Source organism: Eleutherodactylus coqui, chromosome 1, assembly GCF_035609145.1.
Source record: "Eleutherodactylus coqui strain aEleCoq1 chromosome 1, aEleCoq1.hap1, whole genome shotgun sequence".
NCBI classification, from domain to species: Eukaryota; Metazoa; Chordata; class Amphibia; order Anura; family Eleutherodactylidae; genus Eleutherodactylus; species Eleutherodactylus coqui.
Genome location: NC_089837.1, coordinates 223,482,852 through 223,507,574, shown reverse-complemented (window position 1 = coordinate 223,507,574; position 24,723 = coordinate 223,482,852). Strand labels below are relative to the sequence as shown.

Here is a 24,723-nt window from a genome sequence, read left to right as displayed (position 1 = left end):
AGGCCATTACTAAATTCAGACAGGGCAGGAGGACACAGGCGAAGCAGGGAGCGGCCACGCAGCCAGAGTTAGAGGCGCCGGAGGACACCGGGCACTGCTGTTCTGCGACGGCATAAAGACAGCACCGAGGCTGCGAGCGGCGGTACACACAGAGGCGCCAGAGGACACTGCTAAGGGCTAGGAGTGCCGTCCTCACACGGGACGATGACTACAGCAACAGTAGGAGCGGCGAGTGAGCCAGAAGCAGCAGGTGACTCACACGAACAGCGGACCCCATCAGTGAGTGACCGGGGCAATTGCTGCCGAGTATGGAGCTGACAGCCGGCACAGTGGCGACAAATCAATGGCCGCACGGAGCACTGGGGGAGTGCAGGGACTGCTGCAGCATGTGTACTGCTTTTTGCCTGCCCTGGAGGGTTAGGAGTTAGTTTTCTTATTAGCCTTACATTTATATCTGTAAAGGCTTCTGCATTTACAGCTAATAATGTAAGCCTAACAGGAAAACTAATCCCTAACCCTAACCCTCCAGGGCAGGCAAAAAAACAGCACACACGCTGCAGCTAGGACCTTCAAGTCATCAAATAGGGAGCTAGGGGTGTGACAGGGGTGTTCCTTCATCCAAGCCCTGTCATACCCCTAGCTTCCTGGTGGTGACAAGATACTATAATACCCATTGTGTCACCCACACAGTAGTTTGCAGTTACATAAATCCCCACACATTATTTACTGCTACAATATGTCTAGCCAAAGAATTGTTCATACAGATTCACCAGTTGCAGTTCCCACATAATATAAAATGCATGTCTTTCTTAGGCCTCCTGAAGATTGGCGAGAGCAATATCAGGCCATGATTTACATCCCAATATTGCTCTCACAAACCTTCTAAAAACCCCTGGATGCAAGGCGTTTTTATGTGAAAACAGCCATGTATCACTTTGGGGGTGCCTTTTATCCTATTGCTTTCAATGGGGAACTGTGCACTGTGACAGCAGGGGATTCCTTCATCCCCGCAGAGTCCCCTCATCACTGAACACCCTGCCACTGCTGTCACAGTGTTCAGTGATGAGAGAACTCCCCGTGGGCATAAGGGAATCCCCTGCTGCTGCTGTCACAGGAGATCACAATGTTAAACCCCTGGATGTGACAGCTTCACATCACTGTGGGGCTGAAGGATCGTGATCCTCTCCCATTGCTTTCATTGGGGCTGGCGCTGCTGCCGCCAGCCTCATTGGAAACAATGGGTTAGATAGCAAAAGGAATGGCATGCTGTCTTTTTTTTCACGCAGCATCGCAGAAGGGAAAACATTGCAAATGAGAATGAAACCATTGAAATTCATTTTCACTCACTCTCACAGCACAAGAAAATCGATTGATTTTCTTGCTTGTGTGAAGGCATATGCGTGCACTAAAACACGCGTCTATTACAACTACTGCATTCCCTATGGTATGTTCACATGTCCATGTTTTACAGGCATGCACTTGCAAAGATAGGATATGCGGCTCCATTGAAGGCAATGGTCAGCTGGCACCCATGAAGTGATTTTCACAGAAGAGCTTTAAGTATAAGCTATTCTCGCTGATTGAATGACAGACAAGAGCTTCCTATGATTGGCTGAGCGCCTCAGCCAATCAGAAGCAGCTCTTTCAGCAGGCGGGGATTTTAATTCCCCACCTGCTGAAAGAACTTCAGTGCAGAGCCAGGGAAAGCCCAGAAAGGATGCAGCTGACCCCCGGCAACTGAAGAAAAGTGAGTATGTTTTTTTTTATTTTTTACACTAGTTTGGCTTGTTTTTCAGGAAAGGGCTTATATTTAAAGCCCTTCCCTGAAAAACAATTCAGGCTGCCGGCAGCTGGATCCTCTAGCGCAGCTGTCATCTGTGACAGCTGCAGTAGGGAATTCTTTATTCCCCGCGGGGATGAAGAACTCCTTTGCTGCATCTGTCATATCTGTGATAGGTGCAGCAGGGAATTCTTTATTCCCCGCGGGGATGAAGAAAACATCTGCCGCATGTGGCAGATGTGTTCTTCATCCCAGAGGGGGGCATGGCAATGGCGGACAGGTAAGTGTGTGTGTGTATATATATATATATATATATATATATATATTTATTTATTTATTTTTTTTTACACTAAAAGGGATGATTTAAAGCTCTTCCCTGAAAAATCACTTCAGGGATGCTGGCAGACCATTGCCTTCAATGGAGCGGCCTGCAGCAGCTGCGGCTCCATTGAAGGTAATGCACGGACCTTCACACATGCGTGTTTTTGCGCGCACCTATGTACACACATGCTTGTGTGAAGCCACCCTTAGACTTAGGTCGACTTCTCATGAGAGCGTTTATGTGCCAGTTTTTATATTCCTGTACAAACTCTTTTTAATTTTTCATTTTGTTGAACTGAAACTTCAAAGCCAGGTTCCTTATCTTTAACTAGTAGAAAGCCGGTCCCAGGACGGCGACTGCAATCTATATATAACATTTATGATTTGGAAATTATTCAGTGGAATTAAGAATAATAGTTAAAAGGCAAAGGCATCACCTATTTTGAACACACAACATACTCAGGGCAAACCAATATGGAGGTCCCTTTGCGTGTTGCCTACTTTTGTAGACACCAGTGGAATTTCTCCAAATCCTCCTCAGGCTTTTATTTTATTCTTAGCGCATCAAATTAAAATATTTCCTGCTAAACAACATTCCAATGAAGTTTGTTGTACAGAGTGGCCACGGATAATTATCCCAGCACCACATTCTTATAAAAGCTGTCTAAAGGAAAACCTTTGTTGACCCTAGCAACCAATCCCAGCGCAGCTTTCATTTTACCTCAGCAGTATAAGAAATTAAACCTGGGCTGTGATTGGTTGCTATGAGCAACAAAGACAGACTTTATTTTTGATAGCTTTCATAAGAGTGTGGTGCTGGGTTACTATTCCATGGCCCACCCTGTAGTTGCTATAGTGAGGAGTGAGAGGCATAATGTGTAGTAGAGAATGTAAACACATGAGGGCAGTGTTGTTTTGATAACAAACCTTACTACATCAGGCTAAGGCCTCCTTCCCACGAGCGTGACGGGCTCCGCAGCGTAATATTCCGCTGCGAAGCCCGTCACGGCGCCCCCCAGAGCCCCTATACTTACCTGCGGGAGATAGCGTGAAATCGCTTCCCCGCCCACCGCCGCGCGTCACCGCCCACCGCCCTCGCGTCACCAGCCGTGTCACGTGCACGGCCAGCCGTGTCACGTGCACGGCCGGCCGTGTCACGTGACGCGGCCGGACCGCGTCATTTGGCGTCATATGACGCTCGGCGGTGGGCGGGAAAGCGTTTTTTCACGCTATCTCCCGCTGGTTACAGCGGGAGATAGCGTGAATGGACGGCTTCCATTGACTGCAATGGAAGCCGTCAGTGCGTACAGCCCGTCCTCACCCGCAGAAAATAGAGCATGCTGCGGGTGAGGACGGGAGAAATCGCGGTGCGTAATTCCGCGGTGGAATTACGCATCGTGAGCATTGTGCTATTAGGTTCAATAGAACCTAATAGCTGCGGGCAACGCAGCGGATTTTCGCCGCGAATTACGCGGCGGAAATCCGTTCGTGGGAAGGAGGCCTAAGGGTCCTTTTACATATGCCCGACAGGTCGTCCCAGCAATGATCTTTCATGTGCTTTTACACAAGAATGAGCATTGCTGAGTGAATGAACGCGGAGCGAGATAGGGATCGTTCTGACCCGCCCCCCTCAATTCACAAAAAACTGTCAGGAGCTCATAGATGAGCGACTGTTTACACGGGCCAATCAGTTATTCATATTCATTATTTTATGCATGCATAAAAGGAATGAGAAGTAAATGAATTCTCATTTGTTGTTCAGTCAGTGCATGTATTTAGATTGAACAACAATCGTTCAGAGGGACCATGTAAAAGGGCCCTAAAAGTCTGTGTGTATATATACATATATCACGATTGGGAACGTGCACTATAACAAACTAATTTTTATTTTTTTGTATAAAATGGATAGACTTCACACTACCTTGTGTTGAGCACTGATTGTTTTGTGGTTTATTAAACTACTGTTATGCTCAAATCATTATGACTTAACTCCTTAGTGACGAAGCCCGTATGCGCCTTAATAACCAGGCCAAATTTTCGAAATCTGACATGTGTCAGTTTAGCAGAGAATAACTCCGTAAAGGTTTTGCATATCCAAGTCATTCTGACGCTGTTTTTTCACCACATACTGTACTTCATTTAGGTGGTAAAAATAGACCGATAGAATTTGTATTTATTACGTAAAAGCACCAAAATTCGGAACTTTTTTAACATTTTCAACTGCAATATCCCAGATATGTGCAAACATACTGTACACATTTTTGATAAGATATATATTTCCATCTGTTTACTTTATTCTGGATGCACATTGGAAAAACTTCAGTTTTTTTTTACCATTTAGAAGACGTACAAATTTAGCATTGCTTAATAAGGTTTTGAGGAACACTTTGTTTTTCTACACCAAGCCAAGATTGTAAAGGCTCATAGGTATCAGAAAGATAGATACCCCCACAAATGACCCCATTTTAAAAAATACACATTTCAATGTATTCACTGAGGGGGGTCATGAGTATTTTGACCCCACAGTTTCTTTTCAGGAATGAATGCAATTTAGTGGGGGAAAAAAATCATATTTTTGCTAATATGTAATTTTATTTAATTTTTATTCACTTTTATGCAGTAGATACAGGCGATCGCGTGACTGGGAGGAAGGGGGTCTTCCTGCGGCCCCCCATGACAGCTCGAGGTTGTCAGCTACCTCTGGTAACAGACAACATGGAGCGGTCACATCCTCAGCCCACATGGTTTTAATCCCCAGAGCAAGCGTGTTCTTACGGCCCTTAGGATAAAAGCCAGCTAAAGCAGGACGTAAAAAGTCTATGGGGTGATCACTAAGGAACTCTTTAGTTTTGAAACAAAATTCTGTCCCGGTACCAGAGGGGTACGGGATATATCATCTGCAGTTGTTCTCTGTCATTACTCTGCCAGTTCCAGGTCCTGCTTTCAAGCCATTCAAGATGGCACATTCACACGGGCGCTGTCGATACACATAAGGAGTGCACACAGAACACGCTACTATAAAAACCAAAGAGTTCCTATAGAAGCGTTCAAATGGACGATTGTTAGACACGCACATCAAAATAAAGATAGGACATGTGAGTGCAAACTCGCATGTCAGCTTCGAGGTGCGCGCAAAGATAGGACCTTGGATCGTGCGAACGGCGACTTCAAAGTAGTTAGAATTAGCCGGTTCACGCAATCTTTAGAGCAGTGAACCCGAGAGCCATGCACATGGCCTCACTGCGGGTGGACAGTGTAAAAGAGCCCTTAGAAGAACACATAACATCCTGGGCTTTCATTCAGGCAGAGCTAAATGAGAATAAAACACTTGTAAATAGCAACATGTGAGAATGCAACAAGTTAGAAAACACTCTTTTTTATTTAGATATATTTTTTTTTTTACAAAGGCAGTACAAAATAAGTGCAGTTATGCTGCACTTTATTCTTTAAGGCAGCAGATTTAAAGTTTACGAACAACAATAAAACTCAACGATACAGTGTTCTGCTCAAGTCCAAATAAAAGGCAGTAACTGTACAGATACAGAACAATAAAACACTGGGTAGAAAACCAAGTCTATATAACAGAATTCCTGAAAAAAAACAGACAAACAAAAGGAAATAAAAAACAAACATATAAAATGCAGTCTTCTCCCAATTAACTGAAGGTGCAATTTTCAAAATCTCCCAGTATTTTTTTTCATTCTTTTACTTAGTAAATATACAAAATGGTTTTTAAAACATAAAAATGTATGAAATGCTAGTGCATAATAAAGCAGACATCAGCATGATAGTCTTTTTCTTTTGTACACATTCCAATTACTTTGTCACAATGCTAGCATGTCTACATGCTACAGTCATAGCAGCAGGGCAAGGGGTAAAAATAATATATTAAAAAAAACCACAACAAAATCTTGGTAATTTAATAAAAAAAATTAAATTAGTGAATAAAAATATAAATTTGCTTTATTTAACAAAATTTTGTTTTCCAGTAGCCATGTAAAGCAAGCTAAAATGTGTATAAAAAACAAACAAAACAATTATTTTTTTTTTACACACTGTAGAAAAAAAATGTACATTTATGAACATTAACGATAACTACTCCCTTTTGCATGTGTGATAAATATTGACAATTGTAGTAATGCTTGCTACTCCCCTGTATCAGTAGACTTTGCTTACTGGCAATCAGACAGAAATTGGTATGGTTCCCGTTTGTAATATGCCAGCAAATTTCTCCTATAGACAATACTGGTATTGTGTTTGTTCTTTTAAACATGTTCAAATGTTGTGTAAAATACACTAAATAACAGCGCAACACCTAAATTATTTAGGCAGAAATGTCACTTTATGTTTGTGGAAATATACATACGCCAACATTGGTTGACACAATGCAATTCCAACAATAGGCCTAGTGACTAGAACAAAATGCACTTGGTGCTTCTCCCAACTGTTGTACCACAACAAAAATCTCCCAATTAACAATATTCCCAAAGCTTCATGTGGAGGAATTTCCCGACAAATTCCCGAAGTAATATGAAGTGTTTCTATGATAATGCTTCTTTAAGACCCCATTGTCATCACATGACAAGTGTAGATACATTTTTCATACGTTTGTGATAAATTTCTGAATACATCTTCTGCTCTTCCGTTTTCCCACAAGACATTGCTTCCCACGCACTGCTGAATTGCTGTTGGGAGAAAATATATATGTATATTAGTATAAGGATATAGCAACATTGTGGCAATTTATAGTCGCTCTTCATTCTTATTCACCGATATGGGTCTCGTGCTGTGGTTTCTAGTAGTCTTACGCCTCACTTACACGCAACAATTATCGCTCAAAATTCGCCCAAACGACAGCGTTTGAGCAATAGCCATTGCATATAAATGTGTGCCCATTGTGCACTTACCGTGCACTCTTCGTTCATTGCTGACTCCAGCTCAGCTAAAAATCCATCGTCCCTGATAAGAAGGACAGCATGCTGTATTCTCCACGGGCAGCACTGGTAGCATTGTATGCAGCTGGCAGCCAGTGGCAGAACAAAGCAGCTGTATTTAGAGAGCAGATCACCCGCTGTTCTCTAAATACATGCAAATGAAGCTAGATAGCTACTAATAGGCTGATTAACCGATTAGTAGTTAATGCAAAATGATCGCTTAAAACTGTCAGTTTCTGACAAATTTTGAGCGATCATCTTTGCATGTACATGGGGCTTTAGTCTAAGGCCTCGTTCACATGAGCGCTGTTTAGCGCAGTATAGGTGCATGAAAAGATCACAGCTATACTGCATTAAAGATATTGTGAACGAGTGATTTCCAGATGTTCTATTTAGCTGTGAAATTGCCAGTTCATGCGATCAGAGGTGCGTGTTAGCCAGCTCCCATTGGAGTCTATGGAAAGCACGCACCAAAGCTAGGTCAGGTCTTATCTTTTCACGCACCATGGACCTAAAATGCGAGCATTGCAGTCGTATGTCCTATCTTTGTTTGGTGCAAGTATATAACGCATCTAAAATTCCTTCATCTGAATGGTTCTATAGGAAACCATTGGTCCTAATAGAAGCACTTTCTTTGCGTGCCTCTAATGTGCTAAAACAGCGCTCATATGAACGAGGCCTAACGGTGATTAAATAATCTTACATTACACTTATTTTCTTTGCAATCTATATTAAGCTTAAATTCTTTTAAAAGCACGTGGTGTACTTTTACTATCTGTAAAAAGCTTGGGATCTTGCTGCGTACTATATTATTACGGAGTTTAATGTGTAAATTCTAGAATTTATTCTAATGTATCAGTATGTAATTTGCTGTTCTGACAATTTTATACATTCATATTAAGAAACTAAAAACGACATTTACATTAACATCTTTTTCAAAGAACGTTGAGCAAAACCTTTCCTTTTAGCGGTGCAGTCAGGCGAGCGATGTTTTTTGTGCAAGTATAGGTGCGTGGGAAAAAAAAATTAATTTGCGTGTAGAAAAATCGCGTGACCGGGTGCATTTAAGGGTATATTCACACATAGCGGAAATGCTGCGGATTTCTAACAGTGGATTGGGTGTGGAAAATCCACAGCATTTTATAGTACCAGCAGTGTGGATAAGAGGTCAAGAAATCTCCTCCACGTGCTATGGTAAAAATCTTCAGTGTAAATTGATTTGTGGTGCAAATTTAAAATAAGCAGCATATTGATTTATGTTGCAAATTTTCAGTGCAAATTTCACCTCTTTAAAATCCACGTTATCGGTCGATTTCATGCAAATTTTGATGTGGATTAGCACCAAAATCTTCTACAGAAAATCCACAAATTGTCTAACGTGAAAAAGTGGATGCATCCTAGTCTGCTTAGTGACAAACAATTTTTTTTGTTCCAACCATACATGTAAATATGTAGCTTTTTATATTTGCCTATTCACTCTCCTTTCTGCAGAGTAAGTCCAAACTAACACGGCTGTATGCGGAATCTGCAGTGGCTATAAGCCCAGCTGTGACCCTGCGTACGACCGCGTAATGTACTGAGCATGACCGCGTACTCACGCAGACGGTCATGTGCAGTACACTTTTTTGGGGTTTATATTTCCTGCAAGCACAAAACGCAATGTCAATGCGTAAGGGCTGCAGGTATATCTGCAACTATAGAGAACAATGGGCTCTATGTCGCGAACATCTGCGGTAAACTAGAACATGCTGCATTGTTTTCTCAAGCAAATTATGTAATTCCGACCCGCTAATATGTGCGTAATTGTGTAATCCAATGCATTTGATCCGTGTATTAAACACTCGCGGAATTCGCAGTTCCTAGCTGGTCGTGTGAGACCTGCCTAAGATTTTTTTGTCTGACACAAAAAACAAATGGCACTGGGCTTTGTGCGATAACAAGCAAATGATAAAAAAAACTACATGCAGATCCATCTTTATAGGCCCTTTTACATGGGACGATTATTGTTCTGGTTGTTCAGAAACTGAATGACTGCTGCTTAAAATCCGAACAACCATTGTTTAGTTTAAACAGCAGTCATTCAATACTGAACGGCCGCTGCTTACAGTTAATGTAGGTGGGCAGAGGGAGAGAGCAGGGTTCAAAGAACTCTCCTCCAATCTGCACTGCCTCTCTGCTGACCGCTCTGTGAGCGATTCAGCAATACTCGCTCCTGTGTAACAGCACGGGAGCGAGTATACAAGGGGACGAGTGTCGGGCATTGTTTGCCAGACACTCGTTACATGTAAAAGGGCCTTAAGAAAGACATTAAAAGCATAATATTGCTTTATCAACAATTCCATAAGAGATTTTTAGACCTGCTTTCTTTATGATAGGGGAGGACTACAGTGATAACCCAGAAGATTCTGTTAGTAGAGTACATGTATCATTTCCAGCAGCTTGCATCCTACCAATGCAGTGTTGACAGAGGCAGTCAAGTTGCAACTACTGGAAATACTGCTAGATTCAAGTATGACTAACTCCTTTTACAAGGGCAGATAAATTGCCCATAAGCGTCAACTGATAATATAGCAAGTCGACTGTAAAAGGTCCTTAGATGAGTGCCAGTGAGCAAATTTTGGGAACGAACAGTTGCATAAACAATCATTTGTGACTTATGATCTGTGTTCTTGTTTACATGGGAAAATGTGCTGCTGACAATCATTTTTCTGTGTGCATAAAAGCTGTGAGCAGCTGATGAGTATTTATGTGTTGTCCGATTGCTGGAAATTGGACAATGATCAAGAACAAACGTTCATACGAACATCTGTTTGGCCAATCATTATCCTGTGTAAAGGGGCCTTAACTGAAGGTAATGGTAATCAGTTACCTGTAATGGGCTTGCCAGTGACCTGTTCCTGGGTACGGTAAAAGATTTTACTCTATGGTCTTCTTTATCAGACATAGGTTTCATTAACAATGAACTGGTAAGAAGATTCTGAAACAAAAGCACTAATTAAAAATTACAGTTCAAAATTACATTTTCTAGACTAAAAATAATAAACGTAGCATTAAAAGGAAATTTCTACAATATACATTTTTAAAGTGATCATCACATGATGACAGATTAGATCCAACTCTGAAGTGACAAAGTTTAGAATTTACTAACAGACACTTCCTGTGCCAGCACAAAACTTAACGAGTTTGATATTGCTATTTTTTCTCTTTTTGTCCAAGTCCATCTCAATCACACATTCTAGCACAGTATTAGAATCAATAGTAACTACAAATTTACAGAATATATAAAGCAGCATCTGATTAGAAATATCTGCCTTCATTAATTCATAGACAATGAAGACAGGTCCTCTTAGAAAGACATAAATTATCTCTTTACTTTCTACTATAGTGTGGTATACTTACAGGAGTATCTTCCAAAATACTCTGTTGTGTGAACAATTGAGCTGTCAGGTTCTCTTGTTCCCACGGAGTAGAGAAGAAATGGCTACCTTTATGAGGTGGCGAGGGTGACTCTACCTGATAAAAGGGCAAAAACAAAAGTATTCAGAACCATCAATTTGTAATCCACAAGATCTATAGATGTGTAATTATATTTGTCTATAATAACAGGGTTATATAATCTAAATGGAAAACTATTCCAATAAAGTTCAGATTTTATACAACTTTTTTGCTCTCGTGTTTTCTCCTTTTTTATCTTATGTTATTAGCTTGCTTAGGCTCTGCATAACTATTAGAGTGCCATTCTAGGATTGGGTTCACAGGATGTGGGATTTTCTGTATTTAAAATGTCCACTAAATGCATGTAGATCGGGGTTTTCCTAACCTCATTCAGATTGAACTAAGAAAATCCACAGAGATTATAGGGCATGCAATAGCAACATACCACCAATAAAACCATAAATCACCGCTACAACCCACTGCCCACCTGCTGTCTGCACGTTGTCTACAGGCACCAGGGTCCGTACGGTTTTAGACTACATGGTTTTCAGGGCATGCTACATGCGGAAGTATTCCATGTCTTTATAGTGATGTTATTACAGATTTGTTATGACCCTAATTGGAAAAGAACTGCAGGACTGAAAGCTGTGCTGCAATTCTAGTAGCATTTTTAAACAGTGACCATGATTGTGGCGAAAGCTGCATGTAGTACCGTGTTTCCACGAAAATAAGACAGTATCTTATATTAATTTTTGTTCAAAAAGGTTTAACTTTTTTACATGTATAGCTGCCTGGATACTATTTAAATTGACTTTTTAAATTAACTGTTAGCAGGGCTTAATTTTGGAGTAGGGCTTATATTTCAAGCATCCTCAAAAAGCCTGAAAAACCATTTTGCATACTCAAAAATTCTGGAAAATCATGCTATGTCTTATTTTCAGGGAAACAGGGTAGTAGTGCTGCACTGTAGTGACTGTATGCCACACCATTATTGGCATATGGGAAGGTACTTCAATATAAGTAAATACTAACAGCACTTGTCAAACACTAGTGAAATGAAAAAGCTTTAATTATATGCAGAGCTTTTGTTTGTTGAATTTCTAACCTTTGACTAAAATCTATGACATTTTTGTATATAAAAATGCAGACATTGATCTTTCTCTCATACAAAAAATAAGCATTTTAAAAGGAAAAATGAATTATTTCCCCCCCAAAAAAGTTCACCTTATGGTAGATATGGAATGTCGGGTTTGAATTTCTGTGTGGCAAGACTTATTACTGCTTTGTGTTACTTTAAATAATGTGTGTTCTCTTTGTAAGGTAATGCAAGATATCATATTTATGTACAGAATTCTTTTTAGTGAATTCGATGCTCTCATTAAAAAGAAAATGTTGACATTTGTATTTACTTCTAGCTTAATTTTCTTTAACAGGGGTTCTTCTATATCTTGAAGCTCAGTTACAATGCCAGATTCATCAGCCTCTTGCTTGATTACTTCCTGCAGGTCTTCAGCAAGGTGTGAAGGGGTGTGGTGCTAAAAATACAAGGTAAAAATGGTAAAGGATCAAACACATTGGTCCATATCTACTATGCTGCACTAATTACACGTGGCAGAATTGCTGTAGAAATTTCTACACTGTTTCAGTTAACCTGAATGAGGCTTGTACACATACATGTAACTGTTGCCAAAACAAACCCATTCAGACGTTTGCAACACATTTTCAGTTGCAGATATTTTAGCAAAAAGTCTGCGGCATGTAAATTCATCTAAGTCACACAATCTCTGACTTGAAAGCCCCACCTCCTTTATTCCCCATTGCAGAAAAATGTCATAGGTGTCAGTGGCACAGGGTTTGGTAAATTAATGCAATTATGCCAGGCAACAATGCACTGAATTTAAAAACAGGCACCATTCTGCCTACTTCATAAAGTTGTCCATAATTTACAAATCAACTCACCAAAAGTTTAAGTGGCCCATATTTGAATTCTTGAGCTGCTAAGGCATTTTTAAATGGTGTAGGAGTTCTTGGAGAACTATCCAAAATTGACCTTTTTATAGCTGGAGTCCTAAGACTTTAAATGACAAGAAACAAATATGATTAATCAAAAATGATAAAAAGTCCAAACAAATACCTTAACTCTAAAAATAGATCTGAAAAACTAACACTAACAAATTTATATGCCTAGTCAAATCCCCAGATACAGACATTAATTCTTTCCATACTTTGGAATGGGAATTATGTTCATATTTAATTTTAATATGTTTAAAACACAAATATAGTACAATATATTAAAAAAGGTACAGTACGCAAATCTGTAAAACAATAAATAACTCACATGCTATTTTCTTTTTGAAGACGAAATGTGTGTTCCCGATGAAGAGATGTTACTAGAGTAGCTTTATGAGGGGCACAAAGTGGGGTGGAGGTTAGGCTTGGGTGCTCCATATCTAAGTTGTCATGTGCTGCTGCTGTGTTTAAAAACTGAAAACAAAAAGGCAAACTGGTTAATTTGTGATAGTGGTTAAAAGTACAGAGATGATCAATATATTTTCACACAAACAAGCAATAAGACAATCAGTTAGAGGCTTACAGAATTAAATGAAGAAATCAAGCACTTAACACATGTTACTGAACCATCACCAAACAAATGAAAGCCATAAGCAAAGAATAAAAGCCCCATCACCATCACCTCCTCCCACAATACAAAACTAAATGCCATTTAAAGAGTTGCTGGTAAAGTTTTCGGCATGATGTGAAATCAATGAGTGTGAGAGGAATTAGTCATTGTTTCCAAACAATTAGTTTCTATATTAATTCTCTGGTGACTGTTTAGAATTAGTGACAACTTTGCAGAAGTTTTAATCTACCTGAGAGGGAGAGAAGGGTAGGCTTTTGATAGGGGACGGCTTTGGTGTAGAACTGGTGATGCCAGCCAGGTTAAAGGGACTGCTGTCTCCACTGGCTAAGCAATTCAGACGCCCTTTCTTTTTGCACAAGACGATCAGCGGTGATGAGGTGCTTTTTAGGGAATTTAGAGAGTTGGGAGATATGAAAGAACCTTGATACAATGTACTTTTGCTTAAGTTTGTATCAGGTGTATCTCTTGGGCTGCACAGGCTGCCCATGCCTTCTGGAGGCTCTGGGTCTTGAGTTGAGGGAGATTGGCTGGGTGAGGAATCTCCTTGCTCATTGGTTTCATAACTGTTGACTTCACCCCATGATGAAGAATCCTGAAAACAACGTAGGAGGCACGAAACGTTTAACATTAGGTATGGTGCCACCTAAAACAGCAGTCCAAAAACATTACAGGCACAGTTCTATTTATCACAACTTCCTGATAGGTAAGGAAGCAGGCTCAAATACAGACAACCTCTCTGTCAGTTTAAGGACCGTAATCATATTCTCAGAACCTTCATATGGCTGCAATACCGCTCTTTAATGAAAAGAAGCACTGCGTGTAGTGCCACAGAATATAGAGCTTAATATTCTTTTAAACCACAGAAGCACATGCAGACTTGTTAAGCTAGAAAAAGACAGACAAGCATTCTTTGCAGTTAATCGATGCCTTATAGTGACAACACTGTGTGACAGTTTAAGGAATTGTGAAAATAATAATATCTTTAGAAATTATAGTTCAGTCGCAACAAGCCCCACATTTTTGTAAACTTGGGGCTTGGTGTGAAATACCCAAAAATACACACTTTATGGGAAATTACTTATATTTGTACAGCATTATCTTTATGCAGTACAAATTTCTATTCTTATCCTATTCTTCTACCAGGACACACTGTGCATGCTGTATATGGAATTTTATGGAAAGCTATATGGTAATCTGTGTCTAAAACGACTTTTCATCGTGAATCATTGTAAATAAGCTAACATTTTGGAACAAAAACTGTAAATGTAAGCTGGTTCAGCTATTAGCTAATAAAATACTTTATTCTAGTTTACACTACTGTTCTGTGAATATAGATGCTGTTATATCAGACCATACAGTTGAGTTTTCTTGTGCTACTTACAGAGTCAATGAGTTGGAGAGTTTCTGAGTATTCAGGCAAGTTTTTCATCTGTATTAATAGATTAACACCAAAGCATCTGGCAGGGGAAGCACTTTCTTCAGGAAGGCATCCATGGTCCATGGGAGGGGAAGGTGTACAGTTATGTGGCTCACCAAGGCAGGACACAGGAGCACTGTCCCCATGAGGCCTAGAGTTGTCAGCAACAGTTGTACTGTGCCATATAGGATATTCTTCTGCATGATTCTGTTTTGCAAAGACAGGGTTGAAAATTAAAAAAATATAGTAAAAAAAAAAGAAGGAACTTAAAATGAAATTGCTCAAGGTGTCTCACACACAGCTAGAGTCCCGATAAAAGCAGTTGCATCATCCAAAGAACTTACACTTCTGAAACAGTTGTCAAGATGTTTCCTTTCATCAATGTAGAGCTTTGCCTCAAATGTTGCTATATGTTGTGTCATAGTGCAATTACTATTTCATTACTGCAACTATATTGAAGTGTCAAGGTCATTATGTGTAAAAACAATACGCATTTGGAGCTTTAACGGCTTAAAGACTAATAGAATCCATACTAAAATACGGCTATATAATTGTGCCTTAAAGGTTGAATTCATTGTATCTTTACTTCACGATCAACATGTAAGCCACTAACTTGTCTATGTGGGTTTAATAGGGTTAAAACAATTAGTAGTAAAGTAAACCTTGCACTCCTAAGAACGTAGAGAACAGTGTTGGTATTTTAGTAAGGAGGTGTAAACATAATGAAGTTTAGTAAGCATATGCCATGTTTGAAAGTTACAGCCTATCCACAGGATTGGGATAAACTTTAAGATCAGTGTGAGTCTGACTGCCGGGACCCTCACTGCTCCCAAGAACAGAGCACCGGTGTATCCTGAAGTAAGGGCAGCGGCAGTCGCACATGCACACCACTCTTCCATTCATTTCAGTGAAAATGCCGGAGATACTTTAGCCAAACACTTGATCCCAGTAGTTGGACCCTTACCAGTCTGAACGTTATCCCCTATTCTGTAGATAGGAGATAACGTTTACACAACCCCTCTAAACAGGTGTCTTACCGGTAATGCATGATGTCCTTTTAGTTCATTCTCAGTTGACATGAGCAATAGTTCTAACTCTTTTATTCTCTTTTCTTTTTCTGGATCTTCATCATTATAGTGTCTCTATAACAAAATGACAATTCATTTACAATCAAGAATACAAGTCAGGAAAACTTTATGCTGTTTGAGCTGTAATACCAACTAACAAATAGTCAGGTGCTCAAATGCAAAGATAAAGACAAAACATTTAATCCAGATCTGAAAACTGTGGTAACACATTTATAATTAGTATTGAATCCACCATTCTTGCCTAGTCATTGCTTCCTCTTTTCCGGACCTTGTCTGCACCATAAAGTAAATGTTATAAGAGAGTCAAAATACAAACCTGTCTATTCCATGAATCCTGTTCTTGATGGTTTTTACAAATGTATGCAGATTAAAGCATACACTCCGTTTCAGGTGACTTTTCAAAATAAGCTGTTGTGTACATAAGTTATGTTCTCTAGATAACTTGCATTATGCAGTTTTTTGCAGTTTTCCCTCCGTGGCAGTATTTGTAAATCTGAGTGTTTCCTGAGCCGGTGTGTGTAGACTAGCTGCCATAATGTCTCTCATAAATAGCACCCAGAAAGTAGAGGAGATTCTGCTCACTATCACTATTTCTCATATACAGAGAAGAAGCAACAGCAGCACAGATGACATTATAGATACATACTGAGCAGCATAGCTGTGAATCCAGTAGCTGTGAGACAGTAAAACACTTGCTATTAGTTTCAATAGCATCTGAGTGTGTCTCTCTGCTTCTCTCACTCAGCTTTTCCTTCCCCCTCCCCTCTCCATGGACTTCTATGGACAGCACGTAATCTGATTCCTCAGTGAACAGTAAGTTCACCATGTCTACCAAGACAGATTCTAGCATGATTTCAGAATCAATTAACAGTTTTGGAGGAAGAATGGAACAGAGCCTGAGGAGTGGAGAAAAAGGCATTTTCTCTGATAAGATATATTACAAAGTTCCCTAAATTCACCTGTAGCATGGATTCATGCAAAGCTGTTAGAACAATGACCTTAAGTCAAACAAATATTTTCATTATAAGTGTGTGCATTTAATAAATGCATGAAATGATTAAGTTGCTGTTAAAACTGACCCCCCCCCCCCCCAAAAAAAAAAGCAATAAATACCTGAACAACTGCAGTTGCTGGTTGAGGGACGTTCACTATATTAACATGCAATGCAACAGGATAAGGTGCCTGCAAATATATATACGATAAAAAGGGTATTTAATACAACACTGTAAGATATTTTTCTCTGATTTTAAATACATTTTCAGAATTGCAAACTGTTGCTATTTAGTTGCTGTCTTGTACAGCGTTTTAAATATGTAAGACTGCCTTCACATCTGCAAAGGGTGTTCTGTTTTTCTTCTGCATTTGGGGAGCAGGAAATGGGAATCCACTGGCCGAACGGGTCCGTTTTATGAGAAAACAGCGACAAAAAACCCCATTGACTATAATGGGGTCTGTTCGGTTTTCGCTCAGCTGACCGGAATTTTACTGGAAGAAAATGCACTGCATGCAGAACTTTTTCTTCCAGTATTTTATGCTGGATCTGCAACGGAACCTCCGACCGGAAGTTCTAATCCAGATGTGAACACAGCATTAGTGGGTTTGTGGGGGTTGGGCTGTAAATAAATACAATTGCTATGATAATATTTAGGCAGTACTCCTAATATGTTAATCAAAAGATAAAGGCTTAGCTATGTTAAATAAAAGGTTTGCATGAATGTTTGCATTATTATTTCAAATATTCAAAGCAGATGGGATTATCCCAAGACTCTCTAAAGAGCCTTTATTATTCTGATGAAGAAGTGCCATTCAACATCGCAATTAATCGGAGCTGAATTTCCTTTACCTGACCTTTCAGAACTCCTAAATTTAGTAAAGCTCCATTTACACGGGACGAATTTTGGGCAAATGATGCCCGACACTCGTCCCTGTGTTTCCTCGCTCCCATGCTCCTGCACAGGAGCTAGCAGAGCTGGCTCGCACACGGAGCGGCCAGCAGGGGGGGGCGGGGCAGTGCAGGAGATTTCTCTCCTTTCGCTCCCCCAACACTCTCCATTGCCATAACACAGCGGCCGTTCAGTACTGAATGGCCGCTGTTTAAACTGACCGATGAGCTCATCGTTTGTGCTGCATAAACGATGAGCTTCATCGCTCATCATTCAGTTTTTAACAGCGTCCATTCAGTAGCGAACAGCCGCTGTGTTATCTCAATAAGCGAGACAGCTCTGCTAGCTCCCATGCAGGAGCACGGGAGCGAGAAAACAAAGGGACGAGTGTCGGGCATCGTTTGCCCGACATTCGTCCTGTGTAAATGGACCTTTTGGAGGAAGAATAGCTTGTGCATACATTCAAATGGACAAAAAAAATTAATTATAAGAGAGTATACGGTAGCAGAAATTCTATTTTAAAGTCACGATCATAAAAACCGGAAAATATTTAAATACTTTTGCCTTTTAACTTGGCATGGCTATAAAACCACATACTGCATTTCAGGAAAGTACATCTGTAACAGCCTATTTAAGGCACGTTTCCATGCAAAGAGTAACGTTATACAGATATTCATACTTAACAGATACTTACGTTCTGTGGCTCAGCTAAATTGTAGTAGAAGTTGTTGACTGGAGCATGGTTGCTTTGAGAGATGTGTGAAGAAGGTGGGGTGTGAGTGGTGAAGCCCAACAAGTGGTTGCTTTTTGGGAAGTTTGTGGCTGCAGAAGGCTGGTTGGTTTTGGATGATTCCTGCAGATAACCCTCCTGTTCAACCTTGCGTCGCATAGTAGAATTCCAGTGGTTCTTGATAGCATTATCCGTTCTAGACAGGAAAATTGAAAATGCATAAAACTTCAAAACGATATTAAGAATGTGAGTTTAGTTCTATTCTACATCTTAAAAGTAATTAGAGACTGTATTGAAATATATTTATTTACACAGAGATCTGAGAATGATTTCTATAAAGAAATAAGCTTCAATCACACTTACTCAATGCATTGGAGAATTAATTGGTGAGCAGTGCAAGGCAATATTGTTCTAGTACTACACATTAACCGAACTCAACTACATTGTTACTGAAACTAGGCCCCATGCATATGAATAACTAAGAAAAGAGTTGGTACTGAAGATGGCAACCAAACAGATGACTTTATTCATTTTCAAATCTATTCTGGAAAATGAAAGCTGTAATATGATACTTCTTAGAAAAGATTACTTTGCTTCTATAAACTGCCCCCGGTTTCTTAGTCACTTTGAGCCTTTTTTTCCCTCAATCTGAGCTGTCAGGAAAACATCTACTACTCGTTTAAAAGTGGTAAAAGCAACAATTTTCAATTAAACTATCCCCAGCTCATATTAATAGCTCACATAACGTGTGACTCTCTAAAAACAAATGTAATGCATACAGTATTGTATGTTCAATTACCTTCCAGGCAGAAGTTTTGCTATTTCAGCCCATCTATTTCCTAGACGTTTGTGAGCGTCATATATTATTCTGTCTTCTTCTTCTGTCCAAGAGGTCTTCTTCACTTCTGGATTGAGGTGATTGTGCCACCTCTCTCTGCACTGCTTGCCAATTCTTCCTTTCAAGTGCTTTGCAATGACAGACCAGCGTTTTGGGCCATACTTTTGTACTAGTTCAATAACCTTTATTATACAGAAAAAAATAACAGAAAGGTATGTTGAGTCACTTTAATAAAAAGCTCTAGACTGGTTCTATACAGCACAAGTCTTGTGCATAATACAATAATCTAGTATACAGGCCAAGAACAAATCTCCAAAAGCTTTAATACTTATTTGTAGTGCAATATTTATACTTAATTCACTACATTACTGTTAATTTTAACTGGAATTAATACAAAACATCATAAATGGACACAATACAGAAGGTAAGAAAGGCTTAAAGCATACTCTTTGATCTTCTTCTTTAGTCCATGGTCCTTTAATAAGTTCAGGGTTTAATACTTTCTGCCATCTATGTTGACACTGAACATCTGTCCGGTTCTTTAAAGAAAAGTTTTAAAAAAAAGTTCACTTAATTAAAAATACTAATATATCAACATTTTATTTAACATACATTTCAATGTCCCCAGATGTATTTTTAATCACCATTACAGAATATTGCTGCTTTTTCAGACTACAGTTTACTTTTACATGGTAAATACCAAGCCGATAGATACCAGTATAAAGTCAGGTTCACACAGTGTGGTTTTGATGTGTCTTTTTTGGCAAAACCAGGAAGTAGAGCAGAAGTACATGTGTTTATACTATGATTTCCATTAGGCTCTTCCTCCCTTTGGCTAAAAGAAATTTACAGGTGCAAGAAAAAGTCCGATATAATGATATATGGACCCAGAAGAAGATTATTGTGCAGTAGAAACATCTTTTATTGTCTGGTGGCTTTGTGTTTCTGCATGAAAGCAACCTGTTGTGCCTGGTTAGCACAACCACACAAAATGAGTCCACAACTTAAGTCTCTACCATAACTTTGGCTTTTTCTTGTACCGTAGTTATTTGGCTAAGGAAAAATATACCAAAAACTGCACCAAACTGCTCTGTGCGAATTTGGACTTGGGGTTGATGCTGACTAAACAAGTTGGCTGACCTTAAGGAATATTATGTATACGCAAACCCATACTTGTAAATGTATACTATGATGTACAGATGTTCTAAAGAACATATCACATTTATGTTCAGAAAGATACATAATAAGACTCACAGGAAGGAAACTAGCTATAACTTTCCAGTCCTCTGTTCCATTCTGTTCCACTAGTTTCTTGAGCTTCTCATCCTTAAATAAAAAGAATAGTTAGATGACTGGTACAGAAAATAAAAATCGTGTTTTCCTTAAATTTCATTTAAATACTCTGAACTTACATTATGTCTGATTAGACTATTTAAAGACTATATATATCACAAGATCTGGGAGGAAATATTGGCAACATGTGCACAACCACTGCATGGGTTAAACTCTTGTTTCTAATAATTGACAAGTAATTTATATCTTGCCTATCTATAGGTAGCATTATATCCAATAAGCCAACAGAATAATTGATTAGTTGCCAGTTGACATGAAAAAAACAGGTCACTCCCTTTCACTCTCTAAGCAACCACATTACAACAAAACTGGAACCTGGATGCCAGAGTGACACTCAATGAGCTCATATTTCCTCAAGAAATCATTCTGCGCAAAATCTATGACAAAGGAAACAATGAGCATTTACGATTATGTTAAAGGACTATGAGCAGCGGCGATTTACGTTCATAAGTACCTCTTCGCGAGTCCACCGTGTTTTACCCAAGTGCCGTTTTCCTTTGGACAGCAGCCCATCGTAATCATGCTCATACATTTCAATGTCATCCTCTTCTTCCTCAGAGCTGTATATACTGTGAAAAGAAAGGTTCATGATGTAAGAAGAAAAAAAAACACGTCAAACTTTCTCACATTAGAGAATTAGACTTGCATAGAAAGGGACACGGATGTGTGTGAATAGATTTTGCATGCTATTCTACTACTCTGAACAGGTTCTACTGTTTTCGGTATCCACAGATACAACAGTAAGGTCCTGGCAGACGGCTCGTTGCTCTACATGTTCAGACCTGCTTCTGCTGTCAGATGAGTGGCAAATTGCACATTTGGCAACCTTTCCACCAATAAAGTCAAAATAAACCGGAATGTTTAAAGACAGTAAGAGAGTCTGATATTACATGTCATTTACACAAGCGGGCTCTAAGAGTCTTTATCTACTTTTTACAATACTCAAACTTTTATTCCTTTTTGGAAGCGGCCCAAAATGTTGTCTTCACTTTCACTAAAAACCTGAGAATGAAGGAAGGAGCTTCAGTTTGACCTTTTCCTGGGGTATATATGTCAGATGAGCACAACTTCATAAACACATCATGCCAGGCAAAGCCATTACAAACTTTGCAACAATTGCCTCCTACAGAGAAATACTACAAAGCAAAAAAAAAATAAAAGTTTTATAAATACAAACTTAGTTAGATCAAACAAAACGTGAAAATATTTGTAATTTACTGACGTTTTCAGTAACATATAAACAGGTGAAAAAAAACGTGATCCACGCAGAACAAGATGCCTTTCTAAATGTGCTTCTGGCCAAGTGCCACCATATTGTTTTGTATACAAACACAATAACCAACACGCCCGCAGTTCATGGTCATAGAAGACAAAGACAGTTTTACAAGAGCACTGCTGAGCAACCGAGGAAAAAGTCAATAATGTCATCTACAGTATATCCAACACAGAGGTTCGTGGAGGCTCTTATGATGGGATCTATCTGAGCCCCTTTACAACAAAAAAAACCTTCTGATGTATTAACATAGCTACACAACTTCATTTGTGGCTACGGGATTTCCCCTTCAGCTATATTTAAGTGAAAAGAAAATGCTAATGTTCTCATAATCACTGGCTATGTATCACGGCAAGTGCAAGAAGAGAATAAAAGTACCTCGCTGCAAGAGCACTGGACCAACTGCCTGCTACAAGTGTCACCAACGACATAGTATCAAAGAGGAAATTCTCTCTCTAAAATGTGGCTCATGTAGACAGAGCTATAGAGCAGATGTAGCCGTATGGCAAGAAATGATGTCAAGTGAAACTGCCTGCTGGGAGCTGGAGATGATCATCTGCCTTGATAGAGCACATTTACGAAGAGCGCATATTTGTAGACCAGCCGGCATATAATAGTTGGCGGTAGATGGGCTTGTTAGTTTCTACATGACATTCAGTGAGGGGATTGGGTTAACGAGGATGAGCAGTTTCATCACACTGTGGTTAGAGTAAGGTAAGCAGCAAGTTTGTAGGAACTCACTTATGCAATGGTCTAAGAGGTGAAAGGGAAGATATATGGGCAGATGGGTGGGGGCAGCTGTTTCTTTTTGCCGCTTTTACAAATAGGCCATGACAAACATTACTCTACCAAGCTCCTATGGGCTATGTAACGCCATATATATATATATATGTATATATATATATATATATATATATATATATATATGATACATACATCATCTATTATACATTGCACAACATAGTTTATCTCAGGCTTTACATGTGGTGGTATTAGACATATACTCAGATGAACACACTGTAGGGTATAGAGGATCTATCAATACACATTGCAGCTGCCAGATAACAGCAGCGAATGCACAGCCAGCAATGTAGCAGGGAAACTCATAGAAGTGGTTGCAAAGTAGGAGAGAACTCCTGGAGGCCCCTGTAGGCGGACCCCACCTGTCCTCAGGTCCCCCTGCTGCACAGGGCTCCAGCGATCTGACAGATGCCCGGGCAGGCTGGGAACAATGGCAGATCCTGTGTTTACTTTCCCAGACATGTGCTGCACACATCAGTGCTAGATGCCCCCTGGATATTGTACCCAGCACACAAGCCCGGGAGCATCCTCTGCCACAGCTCCTGCCACCTGCCAGGCCACAGCGCGGGGATCGGGGAGTAACAAAGTCCAGGAAAGTCCGCGAAGTGGCCGAAATGAAACGAAAGGCATCCTTGGTGTATGCCCACGTGGGGGCAGAGCAGCGGCCGCCTGGCACACGTGGGCATCCCCGCTGCACCTGCCGCCTCCTCCACTCTCTGCAGGTGCTGCTGCCTGGCATCACACACAGAGCACGGCATCACACACACACAGGGCATGACACCCGAGCAGCGGGCTGTGACAGCTGCCACCCGTCAGTGCCACCAGCGGCCAGGTAGCTGACAGTCATTGTCACCAAAAAGTCCATTCTGGCAAGTTTCATCTTTTAATGAGAAGTGTCCACGTCCTGCCAGCTGCCCGCACACAGCGCTGCCTGGCCGTATTACCTGGTCCTTGGTCTCCTCGCCATCCTTATACCAAGGTCAGGGGAGGGTGAGCGAGAAGGTGACTGCACTTCTTACAAGTGGCTGCAGCTCTATGAAAGTTTCTCGTGGAGGTGTAGAGGAGGCGGGCAGGGGCGGGAGGAGGCGGCGGGGGAGGCGGGAGCAGGCGGCGCCTCACATGAAAGACGGCGGAATAAGAAAAGAGATTCCCTCGGACAAAAGCGCCCCCGGCACGCCCGCTCCCGCCAAATCTGCCGCCCTGCGCAGGCGCCCTCCGCCTCGGGGGTAGCGGGGCAGTAAGGCGGGGGCAGCGCCAAACTGCAGGCGCCTTTTTAGGCATAAACCCCGCTCTGCGAGGCGGCGCTGCGGAGCGCAGGACTATGTCACTTGTGTGCTGTCAGGTGTGACTGCATGCCGGGCTGCACGGACCTCCTCAGCAGTGTCTGCAGCGCCGGCCGCCGGGTGCCGGCAGGTGACAGCACACACACGGCCCGCTGGCTTACAGAGTCCTATCCGGGCAAGCAGCGCCATTAGGAGGCTCTGGTATTAATACATTCGGGCTGCGAACAGACATGACATGTCCCAGGGACCCCAACAAGACCTGCCCCATCCCGTGGACTCCTAATGGGGTCTGACGCTCCACAGATCACATGGTTCTTGTGTCAGATATATCCTGTTACCCCTGATGGGGACAGATGAAGGGGTTTAATGCACCCAAATTCTAATTCATCCAAATATTAGGGAATTTTTTAAATGTACAATTGAGTTAAAGATGGCGACCACCCTGCGTAGCCGTGGCGATGAGGCAGAGACCGCGCCGCTGGTGCAGGGCAGTGTGCATTAAGGGCTCAGGTCCATGTCCGTGTCCGTATGATTCTCAGGCATGTGTAGTGCCAATCGCTGGCTCTCTGCCAGCTCTCTGCCAGCTCTCTCAGACATACGCTCTGCATAATGGGTACAATGCTGTGGGCAGACCCGCAGTACGTTACGCAGACGAGGTGTTCAAAAAGTATCCAACCTTGATTGTTTGTACATAAATGAAGCTCAGGCGGTGCGGTTTGGTGCTCGTATTTAGGCGACCCTAATGCACAGCTTAGTTTTTTTTCCTGCCTGCAGAAGCTGCCAGGCGCTGGCAGACAGCCGATAAGTGAAGAGGTGTAAGTGAGCGCCGGCTGCTTTTCTTGCACAACGCTACTGCGTGTAAAGCTTGACAATTCCCAAGTGGAAACAATCCACAATATCCAAGAGGCCTTCGGGGACGAAGCAACGGGCACCACACAGATAAAGG

General features: G+C 40.9%; 1 protein-coding gene across 2 annotated transcripts; it reads right to left on the bottom strand.

Moving 5' to 3' along the window:
- Nucleotides 1-5,467: 5,467 nt before the first annotated feature.
- Nucleotides 5,468-23,557, bottom strand: MYB (MYB proto-oncogene, transcription factor). 2 transcript variants are annotated; one of them, XM_066605801.1, is made up of 16 exons: nucleotides 23,439-23,557; nucleotides 20,875-20,989; nucleotides 20,322-20,393; nucleotides 19,514-19,606; nucleotides 19,029-19,249; nucleotides 18,194-18,425; nucleotides 16,730-16,798; nucleotides 15,566-15,670; nucleotides 14,493-14,735; nucleotides 13,341-13,703; nucleotides 12,809-12,954; nucleotides 12,430-12,544; nucleotides 11,880-12,005; nucleotides 10,435-10,548; nucleotides 9,905-10,012; nucleotides 5,468-6,786 (listed from the first exon to the last, which is right to left on the bottom strand). In XM_066605801.1, the coding sequence occupies exons 1-16, from the start codon at nucleotides 23,459-23,461 to the stop codon at nucleotides 6,676-6,678; spliced, it is 2,256 nt and encodes a 751-aa protein (XP_066461898.1). In that variant the 5' UTR covers nucleotides 23,462-23,557; the 3' UTR covers nucleotides 5,468-6,675. The 2 variants fall into 2 exon arrangements, with proteins under 2 accessions (XP_066461898.1, XP_066461903.1); XM_066605806.1 differs by lacking the exon at nucleotides 13,341-13,703.
- Between the last annotated feature and the right edge of the window lie 1,166 nt (nucleotides 23,558-24,723).